The sequence below is a fragment of the Cryptomeria japonica genome, chromosome 10 (genome assembly GCF_030272615.1).
Source record: "Cryptomeria japonica chromosome 10, Sugi_1.0, whole genome shotgun sequence".
Lineage (NCBI taxonomy): Eukaryota > Viridiplantae > Streptophyta > Pinopsida > Cupressales > Cupressaceae > Cryptomeria > Cryptomeria japonica.
Window position 1 is genome coordinate 673,478,326 of NC_081414.1, and position 22,048 is coordinate 673,500,373.

Sequence of the window (22,048 nt, forward strand, 5' to 3'; positions counted from 1 at the left end):
AAGTCGACGACGTCCACATCGTCAGTACACGTGGCAAGGATGCATTACCACTCAACTACTTGGGCAAGAAAGTTTTCGTCAATGAAGAGAAAACTCACAATTCTTGAGAGATTCCCCTTATCAATCATCCCCGAAACCTCGAAAAAGCTTGACTGAAATCTGGCTCTCAGGTTCTTTGCCTGCAAGTGTTTTTCTTATTACGATAATAGATAGTTTCTATTTCATGTTAATGGTTATCTATTGTAATCTACTATAAATACTTAGTTAGTTGTTAGTTTTTTGTTAGCCATAATAGAATGTTTCTATTCTTCACGATCGTTTCCTAAGGAAACATCGTCTCTCATCTTGTATATAATGATCTCTTGATCTCTATTAATATAAAGCAAATATTTTACCAATTACTTCGTAATATGGTATATGAGTGGTAGTGATCTTGGGCGGATTTATTTTTTTTCCTGTAATTCACATTTTCGTGTGAGGACCAGTAATACACGTTTGCGTGTGAGAACTTGTAATTCGCGTTTTTGTGTACATGCTATTGCAAGGTTTTCTTTTCTCTGCGTTCGTGCCCGCGTTCGACGTGAAGGATCTCTGTTTTGTAACTCCCGCATGACCTCTGCTTCGGTGTTTTGTCTGTCTACGACCTTTGTGCATCCGCGGCATCATTCTATTTCAGGCTCGCGCAACATTCTTTTTCCGACCACAATGTCTATTTTGTCTCGCGCGACAAAGTTTTTTGACCTTTCTCTGCACGTAAAGACTCTTTCCTCTGCCGCGACGACTTTCTTCAGCCTGTGTCGCCTTGTTTGCAGAGTGCGGAGCCTTTTTGCTAGGGTTTTGGCATTTTTTTTCGCATCTCTACATTTTAAAAAAAAACTGCGTTTTTGCAACTCGGCTAGGGCTTTTAACCCTTCAGATTTAGCCGAAATTTTTTTTTACTTGCAGATTCGTGGTGGGTTTTTCGAGAACTCACCTGGGTTGTCGTTTGATTTTTATGGGTGCCTCGATTTTCGAGCCAGTGGATCCAAATTCTGACAGCATATTCTTTTTGGGTTTTTCAAGTTCTCTTCTAGGTACCTCTTCACTTTTTCTAGGTCCTCTGACATTTTGCCTCGAAGTACGTGCCTTCTCAATTTTTCACTGAAATTCGTGCCATGGCATCTCTGACGAATATTCTGCTCGAAGGAAATCAGAAGTTCAATGGTTGGAATTATAGCACGTGGAAGCAGCAGATGCTCACCATCTTTGAATATCACGGTAGCGATCAAGTGGTTCTAGGTACTACTTCATGTCCGACAACAGCTAGTCCTAATCAGGTTACTTATGACCAGCATAATCGAGAGGCAATGATGCTTCTCAAATTATCTGTAGCTGATGATCAGCTCCCTCAGATTCCATCCGGGTAAACAACTACCGAGATATGGGTGCATCTCAAAACCCTACATGAGACTTCTGATAAAAGCAAGGCCTTCTTTCTCAAGAACACTATGTTTTTTATTATCATGGATGAGCGGAAATCGCTCCAAGATCACCTGAATAGGATTCAGGAAATCCGTGATCAGTTGCTTGCCATTGGACGCAAGATGGAGGAAGAGGACATTGTGGTAATCACCCTCAAAAGTTTACCCAAGTCCTACGCACATTTTATCAAAACTCTCAACATCACTTCTACTGGTGTTGATCTGAAGTTCACAGATCTCTGCACACTTCTGCTTCAGCAAGATCGGTGGACACAACAATTCGGTAGCAGTTCCAACTCCACCTCCACCCAACAAGCCTTTGTTGCTAAATCTTTTCACAAGGATAAGGGCAAGTCTCATTCTCAGCAGAAACCCTCTGCTCCTGTCTCAGAAGGCTCCAAGAAAAAGAACATTCAATGCAACTACTGCCACAAGTATGGTCACATGAAGGTTGAATGTCGAAAGTGCTTAGCTACCCAATCTAAGCAATCTAGTTCGCAGCCCAAAGGGAACAGTGCAAAGCACACTGAGCAGACAGAATCTGCCTTTTACACCTTCATGGCTAAAAGATCCGCAAATCATGTCAAATCGTCTGCCTGGTACATTGATTCAGGTACCTCTCGTCATTTCACCAACCGTCGAGACCGATTCACTGACTACCAGCCTTATTCAGATTCTATTATTTTTGGTGGTGGGGAAGAATACATGGTTGTCGACAAAGGCAACATTTAGATTCAATCTACTGGGAGGAATCTCATTTTCCTCGATGTCTTCCACGTTCCAGGGATGGAACTAAATCTACTCTCAGTCACTCTCCACGGTTGGATGTCACCTTCAGTTCACATCAGTGCACCATCAATGATAGGGAGACTCAGTCAGTTGTTGCAGTTGGTCTTGAGGATCATGGTCTTTTCAAACTTGCAGATTCTGGTGTTTCTTAGGACCTAGCTATGGCTGCTCCGCAGTCTTCTGTCAGTATTCTTTGGCATCAACGGTATGGGCACTTAAATGTGCATTATCTCTCTAAAGCTTGCTCAAGAAGAGCTTATCCTCGGATTGCCAGAGATTCAGACTCTGCAACTTGGAGTTTGTGATGCATGCCAGGCTGGGAAGCAACATCGCACACCCTTCAAAAGTGGTGATTCATGGCGGGCTTCTCAGGTACTTCAGCTTGTTCATGTTGATATCTGCGGCCCTATGGCTACTCCATCTGTTCTTGGGTCTAGGTATTTTTTGTTGTTTGTTGATGATTTCAGTAGAAAAATGTTCTCAGGTACTTCAGCTTGTTCATGTTGATATCTGCGGTCCAGGTATTTTCTGTTGTTTGTTGATGATTTTAGTAGAAAAATGTGGGTCTATTTTCTTGCAAAGAAATCAGAAGCATTTACTGTATTTCCGAAGATTAAACCTCTAGTTGAAAAAGAGTCTGAGAAATCTATTATTGCTCTTAGATCAAATAATGGGGGGGAATTTTGTTCTAATGAATTCTCTAGCTTATGTGATATTCATGGCATCAAGCGCCAGTTAACCACACCCCACACACCACAACAGAACAGTGTAGTTGAACGTCGGAACAGAACAATCACTGAGATGGCTAGATCCATGCTCGACCACAGACATGTTCCGAAGCAGTTTTGGGCAGAAGCAGTTAACACTATAGTCTACCTTTTGAACCGGTCACCCACTATGGCAGTCAAAGGCAAGACTCTGAACGAGGCCTGGTCAGGTCGCAAGCCCAAAATCAGTCATCTGAAGGTTTTCGGCTCTCTTGCTTATGTTTGGATCCCTGATGCTTCACGCACCAAGTTGGATGCCAAGAGCCAGAAGCTTATGCTTACTGGATACAGTAGTCTTCACAAAGCCTACCACTTGATCAACATTGAGTCATCTTGTCTCCTGCATAGTCGTGATGTAGTCTTTGATGAGCAACGAGGACCATTCATGCCCGTCTCTCCTATTCCTAATTCAATAGACCAGCCTATGAAGGCTCATGATTTGGGAGTTAGACTTCCATTAGGTCCACCTGATGGGAGGGCTCCGGCAGCTCCAGTAGCTCCAAAAAATCCTGTACAGACACCTTCGGCTTCTCCTGTAGGATCACCCAAATTTGCAGATGCTTCACCTGATTTTGATCCGGATTCACCTGATGAGGAACCTGATCGTTGAACATCTCCTGATGCTAATGTTGGTCCTTCTCCTCTCCGGCCTAAATGGTGGGCCAAGACACTTGCTGATCTTCGAGATGATGAACTCACCAATGGGAGAACTACTCGAAAAAAGAGCAAACCTACAAGGACAGTTAATTTTGCTCTCATGGCCAACATTCACAGTGTGTTTGAACCTCAGACATACTCTGAGGCCAAAGGTATTCCAAAGTGGTAACAAGCTATGCAATCTGAACACCAGAGCCTATTGAAGAATCACACCTGGGACCTTTCTGATCTTCCACCAGGGAAGAAACCCATTGGCTACAAATGGGTCTACAAAATCAAATACAAGTCTGATGGTACTTTGGATAAGTACAAAGCTCGTTTAGTTGCAAAGGGCTTTTCTCAGCGTCAAGGCATTGATTATGAGGAGACCTTTGCTCCTACAACAAAGATGAGCACTATCAGATTAGTCCTAGCCATGGAAGAACAGATTGGCTGGAAGGTCCATCAGATGGATGTCAAGAGTGCTTTCCTGAATGGTGACCTACAAGAAGAGGTCTGCATGAGGCAGCCTCCAGGTTTCAAGGTTGCAAGTAAAGAACACCAGGTTCTCAGATTGGTGAAAGCTCTCTATGGTTTGAAGCACGCCCCTAGGGCATGGTACATGAAAATTGATAAGTACCTCAATGATCAAGGCTTCAAGAGGAGTTCTTCAGACTCAAACTTGTACATCAAGACTACTGACAGTGATATCATCCTTCTGGTCATTTATGTGGATGATTTGATCATCACCGGCAGTTTTGATTCAGGGAATCAAACAGAGTTTATGCCAATCTTTTGACATGACTGACCTTGGGCTCATGCATTATTGCCTCGGTGTTGAGGTTTGGCAGCAGCCTTCAGGTATATTCATTTCTCAGTCTAAATATGTCAGGGCTTTGTTAGACAAGTTTTGTATGCAGGATTGCAAGACTCCATCTACACCTATGGAGAAAGGTCTGAAGTTATCAGCCAAGTCTGATTCTCCTCCCGTTGATGATACTACATACAGGCAACTAGTAGGCAGTCTCATCTACCTCTCTACTATTAGACCTGATATCAACTTCGCAATCAGCTACATTTCACGCTTTATGACAGCTCCCAAGGCTGATCATTGGATGGCCGCAAAGCGTGTGCTTCGTTGTGTGAAGGGCACTACTGATTATGGAATTCTTTACTCTCGGAGTTCTAATCCTAGAATCAGTGGATTCACAGATTCAGATTGGGCAGGCTCTGTTGACGATAAAAAGTCAACTTCTAGATATGTGTTTAGTTTGGGATTTGGTATCTGTTGACGTGGATGAAATCGCATTGCTGCAAACTCCATACGGCCAACGCAGAATAGAATAGCCGACTGATTATCCTACTCTCTCTTGAGATAAGGAAGTCTCTAATGCTGTTTTCTAAGTTTGATCAAAGGAGACTACCTCAAGGTTTCTTTTGTCAGGTCTTGACTGCGGGATCTCTCAGTGGCTTGATGTGTTTATGCTGGAAACACAAGGGGACTTACGTTTGATTGGCAATTCCATGTATAAATTCCCGGGGACCTTTTACGGTTTTCTTTTAGGTGACGTTGGTTAATTTGAAGCTGATTTAGCAGGACTGCAGATTTCTAAAAAAAAGGGATAAAATTGGGAGGAAAGAAAGGAAGGATAGGGAGGGAGAGAACTGTAAATTCTAACTAGGACAGCAGATTCAATCAAGCAGACAGACACCTCCAGGAAACTAAATTAAGCATCATCAGTCATTCAGACACAATGTTTGCATAAACTTAGTGCAATCTTCAAAGGAGAAACCAGATTTTCATATTACCAAATACGATATTAGAACTTCTACATTCATGATATGTATATATTTGATAATCGAACTGAATCATAAAATAGCCCAGATTAACCATGCGGAAAGGAAAAAAGCAATCAGCTATCCTCTAATGGTATGGACTGTGGAGGTTCTATCAGATGCTTGGTAAAAACTGCTATGCAAAATGAATAGACATAATTAAAAGCTTTCAAAATTAAATGAAGAAGGAGACCATGCACTCACAAGGAAACTTGAAAGTAATTTTAATCCATTGTATTAATTCCTGCAAATTCCTTCAGAGCTTTCGCAACAATCCAAGAACTTCCCCTTTTAAATGAGGGAAAACCAATCCCTTTAAATAGGTTTCCAAAAATGGATGAATGGTCAAGATCTAATCTAGACAAGTGGCCTAGATTCATCCTTACAAAAAGAGGGACCCACACCCATAAATGGGGGGTAAATATCAACAACCACCCCAAGGGAGCAATAACTACCCAAAAAAGGATAATTACAACAATTGGAATAATCCAAAAAAAGGTGTACAAAAAACTTTACAATATGTTGACCAGAAGTCAACTGTCACCCTTTTGGGACAAAAGTGCACTTTTTAAGACTTGGAGGGAAAAAGGCATTTTTGAGAAACTACTTTCTCTATTTTGGTTTCACATTCTTTCTGTAGAAACTGGTCTTCGCCATGCAGGTATTCTCGCCATAAATCACGACCTGCTGCTCGTTCCTTGCGAACATATTCCTGAAACTTGATGCATAATTGGAAGAGGAGACTAAAAGGTGGCATGGGAGGGTGGCGAATTTTGTACTGCATGCCTTCGAGATACTGGTCCACGTGCCTTAAACCGTCCTTCCAGCTGGAGCGATTACGCTCGAAGCACAATATGTCTGAATGGAACTGACCAGCAAAACTCAAGTCTTCAATGGAATAAGAAACCTTATCTGCTCCCAACCTTTCCTCCCAATCCGGCTGGATTACACTGTCAGATAGGTCATTTATTCACCCCGAAACCATTGATCGGAAGATGGTCTTGCCTAGTTCTTGCATGTTCCCCAGAATTGCCTCACATGCGTCATTTTCTTTGTCAATAATTTTTTGGGCGTCGTTCTTCATGGTGACGGTCCAGTACCATTCCTTGAGAATACTGATGCCATGGGGATCTAGGATGTCAGGCAGTGTGGGAATCTATGTATGTGTCCAGAAAAGAGCTCTTATGAGGGGAAGGGTAGAGGCCGCTACTTCATGCATGTGAAGGGATTCTCTCTTTACCTCCAACAGCCTGACTAGAGTGAGCTCTCGATGGAGAGCCATTTCCTTTACTTCTCTGAGGATCTGTTCTCCCTTTTTCTTGATGTCCTGCACCCATTCCTTGACGGCCTTTGCGGTATCCCGAATTCCTTCAAATTCAGTTGTGGTCCTTTGCGCCAATGCTATTGGGGGAATATGGGATTCAGAGGGGTTGTGTAATGGCTGTAGGAGCTTATCGATGTATCCCTCGGCTTGTTCAGCACGGGCCCGATACATATCCTTTTTGGCAGTGATTTCCTCGAGCTGTCTAAGTATGTTTTGCACCGAGTCCTTAAATTCCTCCTTTTCCTGCTCTTTTGTAGCTCGTCCGATGGGGACAGTCGTAATGCTATAATCTGCCAGTGTTATTTGATCTGCTGGCTTGTCCACGGGCAGGGTGGCAATATGAAGAGTGCGGTTCCTTTGCTCATCCCTGGTTATCTTAGAGTATGTTCTTGGTTTCTTCTTCCCTTTAGCTTTTGCTTGATCCATTCGTGAGAAGATGTCCTCCAGATCGATGGGTGCCTTGGTGGCGGCCCTGCGCTGAGCTCTGGCGATCAGCCACTCTTGAGGCACCGTCTGGGTTGAGGATAGGGTTAAGTTAGCACCTTGTTCTCCCATGCTCTCAACTGGCTGATCACAAATTAGCAGTTGTCCCGCCATCGAAGGGGTGAAAGAAGGAGGAAGCTCCTTGTTTGCATCTGAGTTCTCCCCTATTTCACTGAACAATTGTCTGACATCCTCCTGCGACGGTTGCTCCTTGGTTCTCTCGAGCTCATGAATCTCGTCTATTCTTTGTTCCCCTTCGACAGTCGAGTCGTCCTTGGCTGCATGGAGGAGTAGCAGTTCGTGACGGCTCTGCTGGGTAGGTTCATGCACTTCGATCCCCTGGGTGGATGGGATTTCTCCTTCCTTTCTTTGGTCACCCGGCTTGGTCAAATTGGGGCCCTTTTGCTCGGTGTCCGGCATATCTGGAGCAGGAGGATCATTGGCTTTGAATGCATCTATGTCACTCTGGGAAGGCGGAGCAGGTATGCAATTCAATTCTATGGCGTCGTCGGACGAACTGGGGTCCTTTGAAGATGAAGTGGTCTCTGGCCTCCTTATGGGAATCTTCTCCCTTCTTGTTCTTTTGGACGTCCGAGTCCCTCTGCAAGCCTTAGCTTTCTTTCTTTTCTCTGGTTTCTCAGCTGATGTCCTTTCGTCTTCGGAAGACTGAGAGTCGAAACTGCCCATCAGATGGTAAGTAAACTGGACCCCCTCATGGACTAGCCTCTCGATCTGGTGATGTAACCATTGATCTGTGTATCTTGCCGGGGCTGCCATAACTGCTTCGAAATCCGTGATTGGGTCTTGAGACCAATCAACGCCTGGCAAGAGGTGCCTTACTGCCTCGAATTCTCGGACTTGGAGGCAGTTCCCCGAGTCTGTGAGCTGATCCGGGACCTGACGGTACTCAAAGAGTCGCATTTGCTGCACACTCAATCTAGAATATTCCCGTCGCCTGACTTCGTAGTCATCGGAGCAATTTTTCCAATAATCTTCAATTGACTCCTTTGCTCTGTAGCGCCTACCGTAAGCTCTCTTCGCCAAATTGTCATGATCAAAACATTTCCTTGGGAAATGTTCCTGTAGGCCATAAGAGGCTAGCTCTGCAAGGGACTCCTCTGCTAGGGTGGGGGTTCTCAATTGGACATCATGGCTGCCTATGATCATTGGAAATGCGAATCCAGCCTGCTTGCTCTCTCGTAGTAATATGCCGGCAGGGCGTGATTGTCTTGCCACCTCCATGAGGACTACTTTATTGGTTGGGTACCGCAGAAGTCGAAGGGGAGCACCATCGAAGCCAGCTATTCGGATGTAGGAGAACCTTGGGAACTGAATGAACCAGGCCCCATACCTCTGCACTAAAATGGTAGCTTGCTCCGAGAGCCTTATGTGTAAACCTCCCTGCATTAGCCTGACTAGGCGCATTGTGAAGGCGTCGTTGACGCGTTCGTACTGACCAACCGCGTAAGCTGGGCTGTTCTTTTCCCTTTGAGCTATATCCTGATAGTGCAGCTGCGGGTAGCAATCATAAACCTTTACCTGACCAGGCCCATTCCCGATCTCACCTTTCATTATTAACCCTGGCAGTGGCTGGTTCTTTGCGAACATATAGACCAAATAGGAGGTCATGGTGAAGTACTTCTTTGTCTCGAGTTCAATCAGCTGAGCGTGGATGTTATCACTTATGATCTGGGCCCAGTCAAACTTAGACTTTCCGGCAAAGACCTGCTCTGTAAAATAGAACATCCACTCTTCAAAGTAGCTGGACTTAGGAAGTCCCATGACTCCGCTGAGTAAGGTGACCATGTCCCCATGTTCATTATGAAAGTCACTCCTGGGGGTCTTTTTCACAATCCTGGTGTTCGGAGGCCTTTTCTCTTTGAACCATTCTTCATTAATCAATGCCCTGCATCGGGCCGGGTTCATATCATATGCCCCTTGCGCCTCGTCCATTGTTGTAGCTATGGGATTATTTGGAAAGGGGATATCAAATGCATCACCGATAGCCTCAGGGGAGAAGTCGGCGATAGTCATATCTTCCAGAAGCACTAATCTGGACTTTGGTTCGTAATGCCCAGCAGCCTCCACTACTAATTCATAGTTCTGGATTGCTGGAGGAAAACCTGCTGCTTGGGCGATGCCACTTTCCACCATTTGCCTAGGCCTGCCATATGCGTTGGGCGAGAAGACCCGATCCCTGAAGTCCTGAATATCAATGTGGCCAAGGTCGGTGTCACCAATGTTGTCCCAGACGCTCTGGACCTTCGACTCTCTTAATCCTCCCCTCTGATATTGATACTTCATTCTTTCAACTTTCCGCGGGATGTCTGATTTGGATGCTCGTGAGGTTTCGGCTGCAGCGGGTGTTTTTGATGATTCTGCCGCCGATTTAGGCATTTATCCTGCACAGCCAGACACGGATTACAAGGTGATACAAGAATGATAATGCGGGTTAGATAATAACAGAAGTGTTTCAACAGACCGGGATTAGTTTAAATATCATTTTGGCTAACAACTTGATTAACTTTAACAGCATCATATTCCTGAAGATTTATGACTATGCATTATCACTGTCGGATTTTTGGATTAATTTTCAACAGAGGCAAAACATGAGAAGTTTGAATTTGAAAAGAGATGCAGTTTCTGGCTAAACCTCGGGAATGAATCCTAAATTTCGGATGTTCGGATAACGTTTTATAAAAAGGAGATGCAGACTCCAAGCATTTCAAATTTTGCGCATTTGCCTATTTGATTTACACATTTTAAATGACCATACGCGTTAAAGCGTACTTACCTGATGGGAGCGAATGACGAGAGATTGCCGGACCTCGTCGCGCGGAGCGAACGGACGATCCCGCAAAATCTGAATCCCAACGGTTATCCTTTCTATTTAAATTTTCGTGGCTTGGCGGATGAAAGAGGATTAATCAATTTCACACGGTTCTATCCCTAGCAATCTGAATTTTAAATGGTTGACGGGAGGGTAAAGCGGCGTCTTACCTCCTTGTTTTTCGGATTTGAGAGCTCTTTCAAATTTTGAATTGCATTCTTTCTAACTTTGGATTTTGACAAATTTGGAGGCTTCGGATTTAACCTGGCTTCGCGATACGACCTTCGGCTCCGTGGTTTAAAACTGTGCTTTCGTTGAAGTTTTGGGTTTTGCGTTAAAACCTACAGGCTTCGGATTTAACCTCGGACCTCAAGCTGGAAACAAGCTCCGCGGTATAACTTCACTCTCCGTTAAAGGGTCCGAAACTTGGACTTTCGGACTTTCGCCTCCACGTTTATCTTTGCTCTTCGCGTTAAAAGGGTCCGAAACTCGGACTTTCGGACCTTCGCATCCGCGTTTTTTCCTTGCCTTCGCGTTTTTCCTTGCCTTCGCGTTTTTTCCTTTGCTCTCGCGTTTTTCCTTTGCTCTCGCGTTAAAAGTTCGGAGCTTAAGTTGGAAGTAGTGAGCGCATTAGGTTTCAGACTTTGCCTTCGTAAAAGTTCGGACCTAAAGTCCGAAAAGGGGATGATCTCTTTCATGTTTTTAAACTTGAACTTCGCAAAAGTTCGGACCTAAAGTCCGAAAAGGAGATGATCTCTTTTATGTTTTTAAACTTGAACTTCGCGAAAGTTCGGACCTAAAGTCCGAAAAGGAGATGATCTCTTTTATGTTTTTAAACTTGAACTTCGCAAAAGTTCGGACCTAAAGTCCGAAAAGGAGATGATCTCTTTTATGTTTTTAAACTTGAACTTCGCGAAAGTTCGGACCTGGGGTCCGAAAAGTGACTCCCTTATGTTTTTAAACTTTGCCTTCGCGAAAGTTCGGACCTAAAGTCCGAAAAGGATTCCCTTATGTTTTTAACTTCGCTTTTTTTTTTTTTTTTTTTTTTAAAACTTCGCTCTGGGGTCCAAAAGATGCCTTGCGATATATCTTTTATCTTCGTTTTTTTTTTAAAGTTCGGAGCTCAACGCGTTAAAAAGACACCGCAACCTCGGACCTAAGCGCCTTTTCGGGCTTTCGGACCCTATGCATCCTTTTCAGAACATTCCGCCTTCATTTTAAAAATTTCGGACCTGAGGTCCGAAAATCGTTCTCCTATATTGGTGATCTCGGGGGGGGGGGAAAATCTGCTCTTTGGAGAAAATCTGGAAACTTACACAGAATGTCGGACCTCCCAGCAACTTCGCCAGACTCCACAAATTTGGACTTGGGAGGCATCAAAATACCCAGGCGCTGGGCCGAGCAATTTGATCCTTTAGGAGGCGAAAATCATCTTTTGCCCGTTCCTCGCAAGGGTCGGGTAGCAAACTTTATGCAATTGGCCTTATAGCTCTGGGTTGGCGGGGTCTGTTGGTTCTTACCATCTTATGCCTATCCAAGGCAATCTTTTAAAATTTTGGAACAAAGCTTTCGGCATTCACGCCCGAAAGCCAGATCAGGCAAGAGGACTCATTGGTTCATTACTCCAACGTCAATCAGCTTACGGACTGGTCACGAACTCGCTCGAAGAGACACGAGAAACTCCGCTTGGATCCTCGGGACAACGATCAAAAAACTCAAAACAGGAAAGGGGGACCCTGTCGGCGACAGGGAGCGTGTGCAACGCACAACAGTATCGTCACATGGACCAATAAGAAGCAGCAGGTCGTTTCCCTCTCCTCTACAGAGGCCGAATATAGAGGGGCAGTTAAGGCAGGTTGTGAAGTTGTCTGGCTTCGTTGGATGCTTGGGGATATGCAAATGTCACCAGCAGGCCCGACCACTTTGTTTGTTGATAACGATGGTGTTATCAAGTTAGCCCGGAATCCAATCTTCCATGAACGAACCAAGCATGTAGATGTTCATTGTCATTGCATACGGCAGCTGGTTGAAGACAGGATCATAGACTTGCAGTATGTTCCTACAGCAAATCAGACTACAGACATTCTCACCAAGCCACTTGGTCCAGATAAGTTTGTCAAATTCAGAGGACAGCTTGGTGTAGTGGATAGGTTAACCATTAAGGGAGGGTATTACGATAATAGATAGTTTCTATTTCCTGTTAATGGTTATCTATTGTAATCTAGTGTAAATACTTAGTTAGCTATTAGTTTTTTGTTAGCCAAAATAGAATGTTTCTATTCTTCACAATCGTTTCCTAAGGAAACATCGTCTCTCTTCTTGTATATAATGATCTCTTGATCTTTGTTAATATTAAGCAAATATTTTACCAATTACTTCGTAATATCACCTACTTTCATTTCAAGCATTGCTCTCTTCCCTTTACCTCTGCAATTTGTTAGGATAGGCCTAGGAGCTAGTTTTGAAGTGTTGAGTTGGTTCATCACCTGCACCTGGATTGATAAGGAAGTCGGCCTTCTCCGGAGATTCAACCCCCTTGCGCAAGGTTCCACACTTCGGGGTTGTTTCCATGTTTCACAAGATTGTTGAGTTGATAGCTCAACAAGGGTGCAAGCTTTTGTGATAACAATACCATGAGAGAATTTGGGCAAAATAATAGAAGCATACAAATGTTACATAGAATAATACGTGCTACCTCTTGTCATTCAATAAACAATTCACATGCCAATATATAGGAATTGTATCTCCTATATTATAGGAGAACTCCCGTAACAAATCCCTTACATCAAGGGATAACAAATAACCAAACTATAACAAACACACGTAAATATACAAGCTCCTAAACAAACTAACAAATTCTTTTCTATGTAGCCTATAATTCTAACAAACATGTGAATACTAACAATAGTTCTCCCAACAATTGAACCAAATGTTGATATTGACCTTGATACTTCTGACGAAGAACATGACTATTAAAATCAATTATAATTTGAATTTTCATTGTGTAATGACATTTTGAAACTTTTTTCATTTTTGCAAATTATGAATGACGTACCAAAATATTCTATTTATTGGCAATTATGCATTTACGAGTATCACTCTTCTTATAGTTATACACTGATACAGTTTATATTTTATAATTTTGATGTTTAAACATATATATAGTATACACATACATATATACATATACATATATGTGTGTGTGTATACATACATATACATATATATGTGTGTATATATATATGTACACACACACACACACACACATATATATATGTATATGTGTGTGTGCGCGCTGAAAAATAAATTGAATGAATGATTCAATAATCGGATAATCTATTCAACAATATACAAGCGTATATAAAGAGATTACAAGGACAATGTTCTAAATTAAGAACAAGTCGTTTAAAGTGAACTACTAAAACGCTAAACGCTAAATAAAGCTTAAAAGCTAATTAACTAAAAAGAAAAAGCTAAATGCTAAAAAAAGCTTAAAAGCTAATTAACTAAAAAGCTAAATGACCATTAAACATGGAACTAAATATAGGTGACTAAAATATAATTAAATATTCTAATACCCTCCCTTAATGGTCATTCTATCTATTAACTACCCTACGGAAGACACTGCAGGTCTTTTGATCACAAATGAAAAGAACACTCTGCTGTGGTGGAGACCTTCCCTGGATCTGAAAAGTGTTAATGACCAAGAATACCAAAATCCATCCAACCTAACGTTGGGTAACCAAACTGAAACTTGAAACCATGATTTTGAGGAAAATCGGCAAACCCTTTTGCAAAAGAGTATCAACTCCAAAACTGACTACAAGATATCACGGTTGCAGATGTTCGCCCTGGCAGGTGCGACCCAAACTAACTGCAACAAAGCACGATTTTGAGGAAAAAACCGTCAAACCTTGAAATAGGAACCCTCGAAAAGAGAATTTACGATTTTGAGGAGAAAATCGAAAAACCAAGAAATCTGAGGTTACAAATCATCGTTTTTGTGGAAAAAAACGATAAAACCCAGATAATTAAAATCTTACACGAATATCACGGATTACAGATGAGATAATTTTAAAGGGAAAATTATAAACCCTACGAACAATTTTTGAGGAAAAAATCGTGAAAACCCTCCCATGATTTTTTTGTGGAAAAAATCAAAAAACCGACAGACAATTTTTCAGGAAAAAATCATGAAAACCCTGGGACCTGTAAGATGAGGTATGGCCTAAATCAATCTGATAAAGGTAACAATATTCAGATATCGTGAACATGCACTGTTTCCAGGTGTTGTGGCAGTTGTTGAACTTTTGACTATGTTCCAACATGATGTTGGTCAAAGATGCCATCACAAAAAATGGAGGTTGAACGAAGTCAACCTAGTGAAAGCATGAGACAAAAGAATCTGATTCAAAAATCAAAATAGAAGTAGTTGCACAAAAAATCTAAAACCCTGGAGAAGAATTTTGGCACGAATTCCAAGGTGAAATTTCGAGGTTTGGAAGAAACCCAAAAATTACAAAAATTTTGCAAACTTAAAACCTGAAATTTTTATTGAAAATAATCAGAAAAAATTAAAAAATACCCATGATTTTTTTTTTGTAAAAAAAAAAGAAAAATATTGACGATTTTTTTTGGAAAAAAAATCGCAAAAACAATAGGGGCAAAAACCCTAGGTCGGATGTACAACATAAACGGCGTCCAAAAAACACCAAAATTCCCGACGTCCATAGAATTAGCAGAAATCGCTGACTGTTTTTAAATTCCAAGGCAAATTTGCTGGCACAAAATTCGAGGCACGGAAAACGAGGCACCCAGAAAAATATGAGATTAACCCAAAAAAGCTCTCGAAAAAACCCACCAAGAATCTAAAATCAGAATATAGATCCGACGACTCAAAAATCGAGGCATGGAAAACGATGCACCCAGAAAAATCTGACGATGACCCAGTTGAGGTCTCAAAAAACCCACCAAGAATCTACAACCAAAATAAAATTTCGACTTGAACTAAAGGGTCAAAACCCTAGTCGAAATTTGCAGAAACCTTAGGAAAATTTTCAATCTACAAAAAAAAAAACTCCAGGTTGCAGGCCCGAAAATCTCCAAAACTCTAAAAAAAACATGAACTATTGCCCAACACAGAAATTCACCCACGAACCAGAAACCCTTGAAACCCACAAAAAGCCTTCAAAAAAGCAAAATCATTTTTTTTATAAAAAAAAAATAAAAAAAATCTAGCAAATATTCCAGAAAGAAGGCCATGAATTTTTATTAAAAAATTCGCCAAACTTTAAAGAATCCCATCAAACCGCTCTGATACCATGAAAAATAAATTGAATGAATGATTCAATAATCGGATAATCTATTCAACAATATACAAGCGTATACAAAGAGATTATAAGGACGATGTTCTAAATTAAGAACAAGTCGTTTAAAGCATAGAAACAGGGCTCGCCCAGTCCGAGTACGAGTCAGGCCCGGCGAGTCCCAGGGGCTCGGACTCGGACTCGTCCGAGTCTGGCAAGTAAACTCGCCAGACTCGACGAGTCCCGAGCCCCAGACTCGGCCGGCATCAAGCCAAACAAAAAACACAAAAAAAAATTATTTTGCAATGTTTTTTAAGTCCGTTTTTTTTTTATAATTATCTTCTATCCCTAAAAGTGACTTTCATTTCATTCACTTCCAAAAAAAGGAGTAAAGTGAGTTGGGAAGAAAAACAAGGGTGCGTAGAATAAAAACCAGCAAGGAGGAAGCTCAAGTTTTCTTCAATTTGTCACATTGGAGCTGCATTGTGTTTCGATTTGGTGCATCAAGAGTTGGATAGGAAGACTTTGCAACTCGTTTCAAGCTTGTTGTAAGAGGTACGATTGTTTTTTTTAAGATTAGTTTGTTTCTTGTATGCAAAAATTGCATTTTCTATTCATTTTTTTTGAAAGTTTTACATTTTCTTTCAAAATCTTTTGTATGTTTGTATGTTTGTATGTAGCATGTAGTATGTAGTTGTAGTGTTGTACTATGTAGGGTTTGTAAATTTCTTTTTTTTAAAAGTAGGGTTTGACAAACCCTACTTTAGTTTTTTTGAATGTATGTAATATGTATTAATTTTATTGTGTATTCGTAATGTTTTATTGCAGCAAACTTCACTTTATTATTTGCCTCAACTTCAAGTTTCACAAAACTATCCTAAAATGTCTACTTCAGCTTCTAGACCCCCCATTAGAAAGGACCTTGCTTGGAAATATCATGAGGATTTTCCAAGGCAAGGAAAGGGGCAAACAAAATGTATGCTTTGCAAAACAATATTCCATGGAGGTATATATAGGCTGAAATACCATAATTGCTGGTGTGCGTGGACATGATGCCGAACCATGCCTAAAAGCAGTCCCTGAGGCCGTACGTGAATGTTATGTAATGGTTGAGGAGATTGAAAGGAAAAAGAAACAAAAGGAGGATCAAGCGGCCATTGGGAGAGAGGTAGTTTTAGGAAGAGGGACACAGTTAGGTTGTGTTAGAGGCCCTTCTTCCTTACCTCCATATCGTCCCACTCAATTTGCTACTGCTAGTGCTTCTGTTTCTGCTTCTGCTTCTATAAGTAGCAGTGCCACCGCCACTTTTCATGCTCCTAGCACTAGTAGTTGTAGTGGGAGTGCTACCATTGGACCTAGGATTCGTAAATCTAGGTTGGATTCCTTCTTTGTGCCTCGCACTACTCCAGGGTCCCAACCATCGCTTAAGGGCATGGGTTGGAACAAGGAGGTCCATGATGCTGCTAAAAACGCAGTTGGCAGGTTTTGGAGCTACAACTGTATTCCATTCTTTGTAGCCAGGTGAATGTTTTACTAACTTTTATGTTTGATAACTTTGATTGTTTTAATTTTTATACTTAACTTATCTCATTGAATTTTTATACTTAAATTATCTCATTGAGTTTCTTTGCGACGGGTCTCCTTATTGGCAACAAATGGTTGATGCCATTACCATATGTGGGGCGGGGTTCAAAGTCCCTAGGAGAGTGATTTGAGGGGACCCATTTTGTCTCAAATGGTGGATGATGTGAAGAAGGATTTAGATGAACGATGCCAGATATGGAGCACTAAAGGTTGCACCATCATGACTGATAGTTGGATGGATAGGAGAACTAGAACTCTCCTTAATTTTCTTGTTTCTTCCGCAAGTGATTGATTAATTTTAGTTTCATATAGTCTTTAATTTTTTATTTTTTATCTAATGATTTATTGAATGATCATTGACCTAGCTTTATTTTTTTATTTCAGGGGGCACCGTTTTCATCAAGTCCATTGATGCCTCCGCCCATTGCAAGAATGCCACCTACCTATGTGAGCAGATAGAGGAGGTGATTGAAGATGTGGGTGAGGAGAACGTGGTACAGGTGGTGACCGACAATGCAGCAAATTATGTTGCTGCGGGTAAACTTTTGATTACAAACTAATTTTGTTTGCAAATTAATTACTATCTTGTAGTTCGTACCTCCATTAGTTACAATTTACAATGCAACAAATTATGTTGCTGCAGGTAGACTATTGATGGAGAGGCACCCATCTATAGTTTGGACTCCATGTGCTGCTCATTGCATTGACCTCATGTTGAAGGATATTGGAAAAATCCCATGGGTCAAGAGATGTGTAGAAAGGGCAAGAAATGTCTGCAAATTTGTGTATAATCATTCATGGGTGTTGGCTCTTATGAGACAATACACAGAGCAGAAGGAGTTAGCTCATCCAGGAATCACAAAATTTGCCACAAACTTCCTCACATTGCAGTCCATGCTTAGGTCTAAGTCTACCTTGAGACGTATGATTGTTGGTGAGGAGTGGTCTTCCTCATCCTATGCTACCACCCCTGCAGGGAAAGATATGGCAGACTGCATTTTTTATGAGCAAGGCTTTTGGGTCCCTTGTGATAAGATAGTGAAGGTAATTTTTTTATAAATTTTACAATTTAACTTCATGTTTTATAACTTATTATATGTATTCTCTTATTTGCTCATTTTTCTTAATTACACAATATTTTCAATTTTGCAGTTTGTTAAGCCCTTGGTGGTTTTGTTGCGAGTTGCGGATGGAGATAAGCCCGCAATGGGCTATATATATGAGGGCATGGATAGGACGAAGGAGGCCATCAGATTCGTCTACGGAGGAGATGAGAGCAAGTATGGTCCCATTTGGGAGATCATTGATAGGAGATGGCATCATCAACTTCATAGGCCCATCCATGCGGCAGCCTATTATTTGAATCCGGCATTCCGTTTTATCCCTTCTTTCAACGCTGATGTGGAGGTCCTTAATGGGCTATATGCAATCATGGAGAAGATGGGACATGTTGGTACTTCTCAGATAGACCTTTTTCGAGAGCTACAGTTGTTCTCAGATGCACAAGGGGAGACCACCTCTCGTCCTGTCGCCAAAGACGGTAGGACAACTATGATGCCAGGAATTGTAAGGCTTAATTTTAGTTTTACTCAATACTATATTGTAACTTGTTAAATGAGTTCATGAGTGAGACTGAAATTATTTATTTGTCTCATTTCAAACTCAAATCATTGGTGGAACTTTTTTGGCCCAGAGACACCAAATATTCAGAAGTTGGCCATTCGCATCTTGAGCCAACCATGCAGCGCATCAGGTTGTGAGCGCAATTGGAGTATGTTTGAGCACATACACTCCAAGACGCGCAATAGATTATCTGTGGAAAAGATGAATGATCTCGTCTTTGTTCACTACAACCTCCGCCTGAGAATGAGAAAGAATGCAATAGTTGACATGTCTCCTATCATTCTAGATGAGGTTGATCTTGAAGCAAAGTGGGCCAATGAGAATCAAACAACTCCTAGGACTCCTACAGCTGTATTTAGTGATGATGACATTGATTGGATCGACCAGGTAGATATAGAGGCTGAGGCTGTAGCCATGGCAGAGGAGGAGCAGAGAGCACGAGCAGAGACAGGAAATACTGAGACTCAGAGTGACATAGTTGTTCCTGATGTTGGTGAGCATGACACAGTTGTTCCTGATGTTGGTGAGCATGGCATGGTGTCACGGGGAGCGACTATGGCTGCCGAATCATCCAGGACCTACTTTAAATGCCTTCGCAAGGGGCCAGGGCAAGAGGGTGCACGGCCCTCTGAGCCATAGGCTTGTACACTTGTAGTTGTATTTACTATTTACTATTTACCTTTGGTATTTGTATGAAACATTTGATGATGATCATATGATGACATGGATTTTTTATTTCATGAGTTTTGTAATATTGTATACATTTGACAATATTTATATATCTATGTTTGTTATTTTCTTCAGCTACAATTTGCGTTTATGCTTATGTGATTGATGTATACTTGTGTATGTAATCAAATGAGTCGAGTTTAATGATGTTTTTGTGTCTTTAAGATGTATTCAATAAAGGGTGTCTGAAACAAGTTTTAAATCTTTAAAAATCTCTAAATTTCTTGAGTTTTTCACTTTCCCGAGTCCAGTCGAGTCTCGAGTCCGAGTCCCGTTTCTTTGGTTTAAAGTGAACTACTAAAAAGCTAAACGCTAAATAAAGCTCAAAAGCTAATTAACTAAAAAGAAAAAGCTAAATGCTAAATAAAGCTTAAAAGCTAATTAACTAAAAAGCTAAATGACCATTAAACAAGGAACTAAATATAGGTGACTAAAATACAATTAAATATTCTAATACGTGCGTGTGTGTGTATAGACATACCCGTACCCAAGGAAAAACAATTGTCGTATCCACAAATCCGTACCCATAACCATATCCGTTCCCGTACCCGAATCAGTAACTTAGGTTTCCTGATGTGGACTCAAGGAGATATAGCATCACTCTAAGGATTACATGAGCTTTCCTTAGAATTTATCTTCATGATTACAGGACCTGTTGGAAGGCCTCAACACAATCATTGTGTTTTTGTTTCTTTTTATATAAATATATATTTCTGTTTTTTCTTGCTCTTTTTCAAAAATTAATAGTAGACAACATTTTCTCACATCCAGCTGAATACCTTTAAAACTCACTGTATATCGTGAAGACAGATATTTCTCCCTTTCCTATAAAAGGATGATCATAAACAAGTTTGAAGAAAGGCAAGCTACATAGAAGTTCAAATTTCAAAGAAATGAAAAGAAAAACCCAAAATACCTGAAATGCGACAGTAAGCACTCTTTTGAATCAATTCTGTAGTTGACATATCAGTCCGGTTACTTTTGACCCGATTAGCTCTAGCCTGCATTTCAATTGTTCATAGTTCTCATCCATCAATAAGATTCGAACTCACCAAAGTTTGCAAAACAAAGTCAAGTATTTTCATTTTCCATATTTAATCTCAAATTAATACAAGGGCATTTCATCTCCACCTCTTCTAAGAAAATAATATAATCAATGTGCAATTATATTGTAATTCCATATGTAAAGGGATTACAGACCAGACAATATATGGGTTTTGTTTTATTTATATAATAATGTAATTAGAACTTTTTTAGAATAATTTTGTTTTATTTGAACCCTCTCTTCTCGCATGTATGGTTGGCCCAGTCAATAGACTAACTGGATGCATTAGTTTGGGTAATCAATTCATTGATCATATCTATTGTGGACATGGGATAAATTATACTATCACCACCTAATTCCATTGAATCAATTACCATGGTTCAAAAAGATTTTTGAAAGATTTGGGGGATAGCCAATTGATGCCTTCTACTTATATATACAGCAAATGTACAAAATTGTGATCACAGCTGACAATTTATAATTCAGTGTTAACTGTCAAAGAATAAATGTTAAAGATAACTCAAAATGGTTTATATCATAGTACCATTACTCAAAATCCAGATCAAGTCAGCAAACCAAATGTATAAAAGGAATTTAATTACTCAAGCATTAATCAAAAAAAACAGCAGGGCCTTGTGGACCCCCACAAAGCGTTAGGGTTTTAATTATTCTTTTTCTTTTTCCTTTTTTCTTTTTTCATTTTACATATTCTGATGGAAGGGGACATCCTGAAGTCCCTAGGACATCACTAGCACATCAGAGACCTTTGGCTGTCCCCAAAACCTTGCACCACAGAAGGGGCATCCCACAAAATGTCCCTCAAATTTGGAGACACATCTTGCGGACAGTCCACAATTTTCTTGTAGGATAAAACAGGGATGGGACATTCAGTCCTCATCCCCCATTCCCAAAATGTCCCCATACGGAACTCTATTGGGAAAAACACAAGGATGCATCCCTAGGATGCACTGGTATTTCTCAAAACAATGTCTGAAAAGCATACAAAGAACACACTTGTTATCAAAACATGGGCTTGATTCTTTGAGATGATGGCCAGTGCGCCAAATAAAAAAGATTGTCCAAAGTCAAACTACATTCTTTCAGAAAAGAAATTTACCCATACTTCAATATAAGCTTTTCCTTTGTTTACATGCATGTTTTCTATGGAGCTGACAGCCTAGATCCCCCAAAGTGGCCTCTTGAAGTTTTTTTTGAAGGTGATAAAATCTCAGTTCCTAATTTAGTTTTATTGTGGATTAAATAAGATAAATCCTGCACAGTCCAAATTTGAATAATCAAACTTTTATTAACTAATTCAATGCTGAAGCATCCTAGGGGTTGAGCGATCTTGTGACACCCAAAAGAGTGTCATTCATCGTGATTTTTTTGTGTGGCTTTAGTTTTCTGTGTTCAAGGTTCTGAAGGATATACCAAGTCACCATGAAGTCCATTGATTGTGATAGTAGTGTGCCATGGGGCACACAAACTGAAGTAGACTCTTGCCTTCAATAAGACAAAGGAAAACCTAATAGAACCACAAAGAGTAGTGCGTCACCAGGTTACATGTGTTGTGAAAGCTTAGGGAAGCCATATAGGATCTAGTCCAAGCACCAAAGGCTGGAAAAGTTGAGAAGCC

At 40.8% G+C, this 22,048-nt stretch overlaps 1 protein-coding gene across 1 annotated transcript in view; it reads right to left on the reverse strand.

The window, feature by feature from the left end:
- Window positions 1-22,048, reverse strand: part of LOC131077129 (uncharacterized) — a 66,233-nt gene that overhangs the window by 38,508 nt on the left and 5,677 nt on the right. The window contains exon 3 of the mRNA XM_059213407.1: window positions 20,284-20,368. Within this exon, the coding sequence (XP_059069390.1) occupies window positions 20,284-20,368 (85 nt within the window). The remainder of the gene's footprint in view (window positions 1-20,283; window positions 20,369-22,048) is intronic.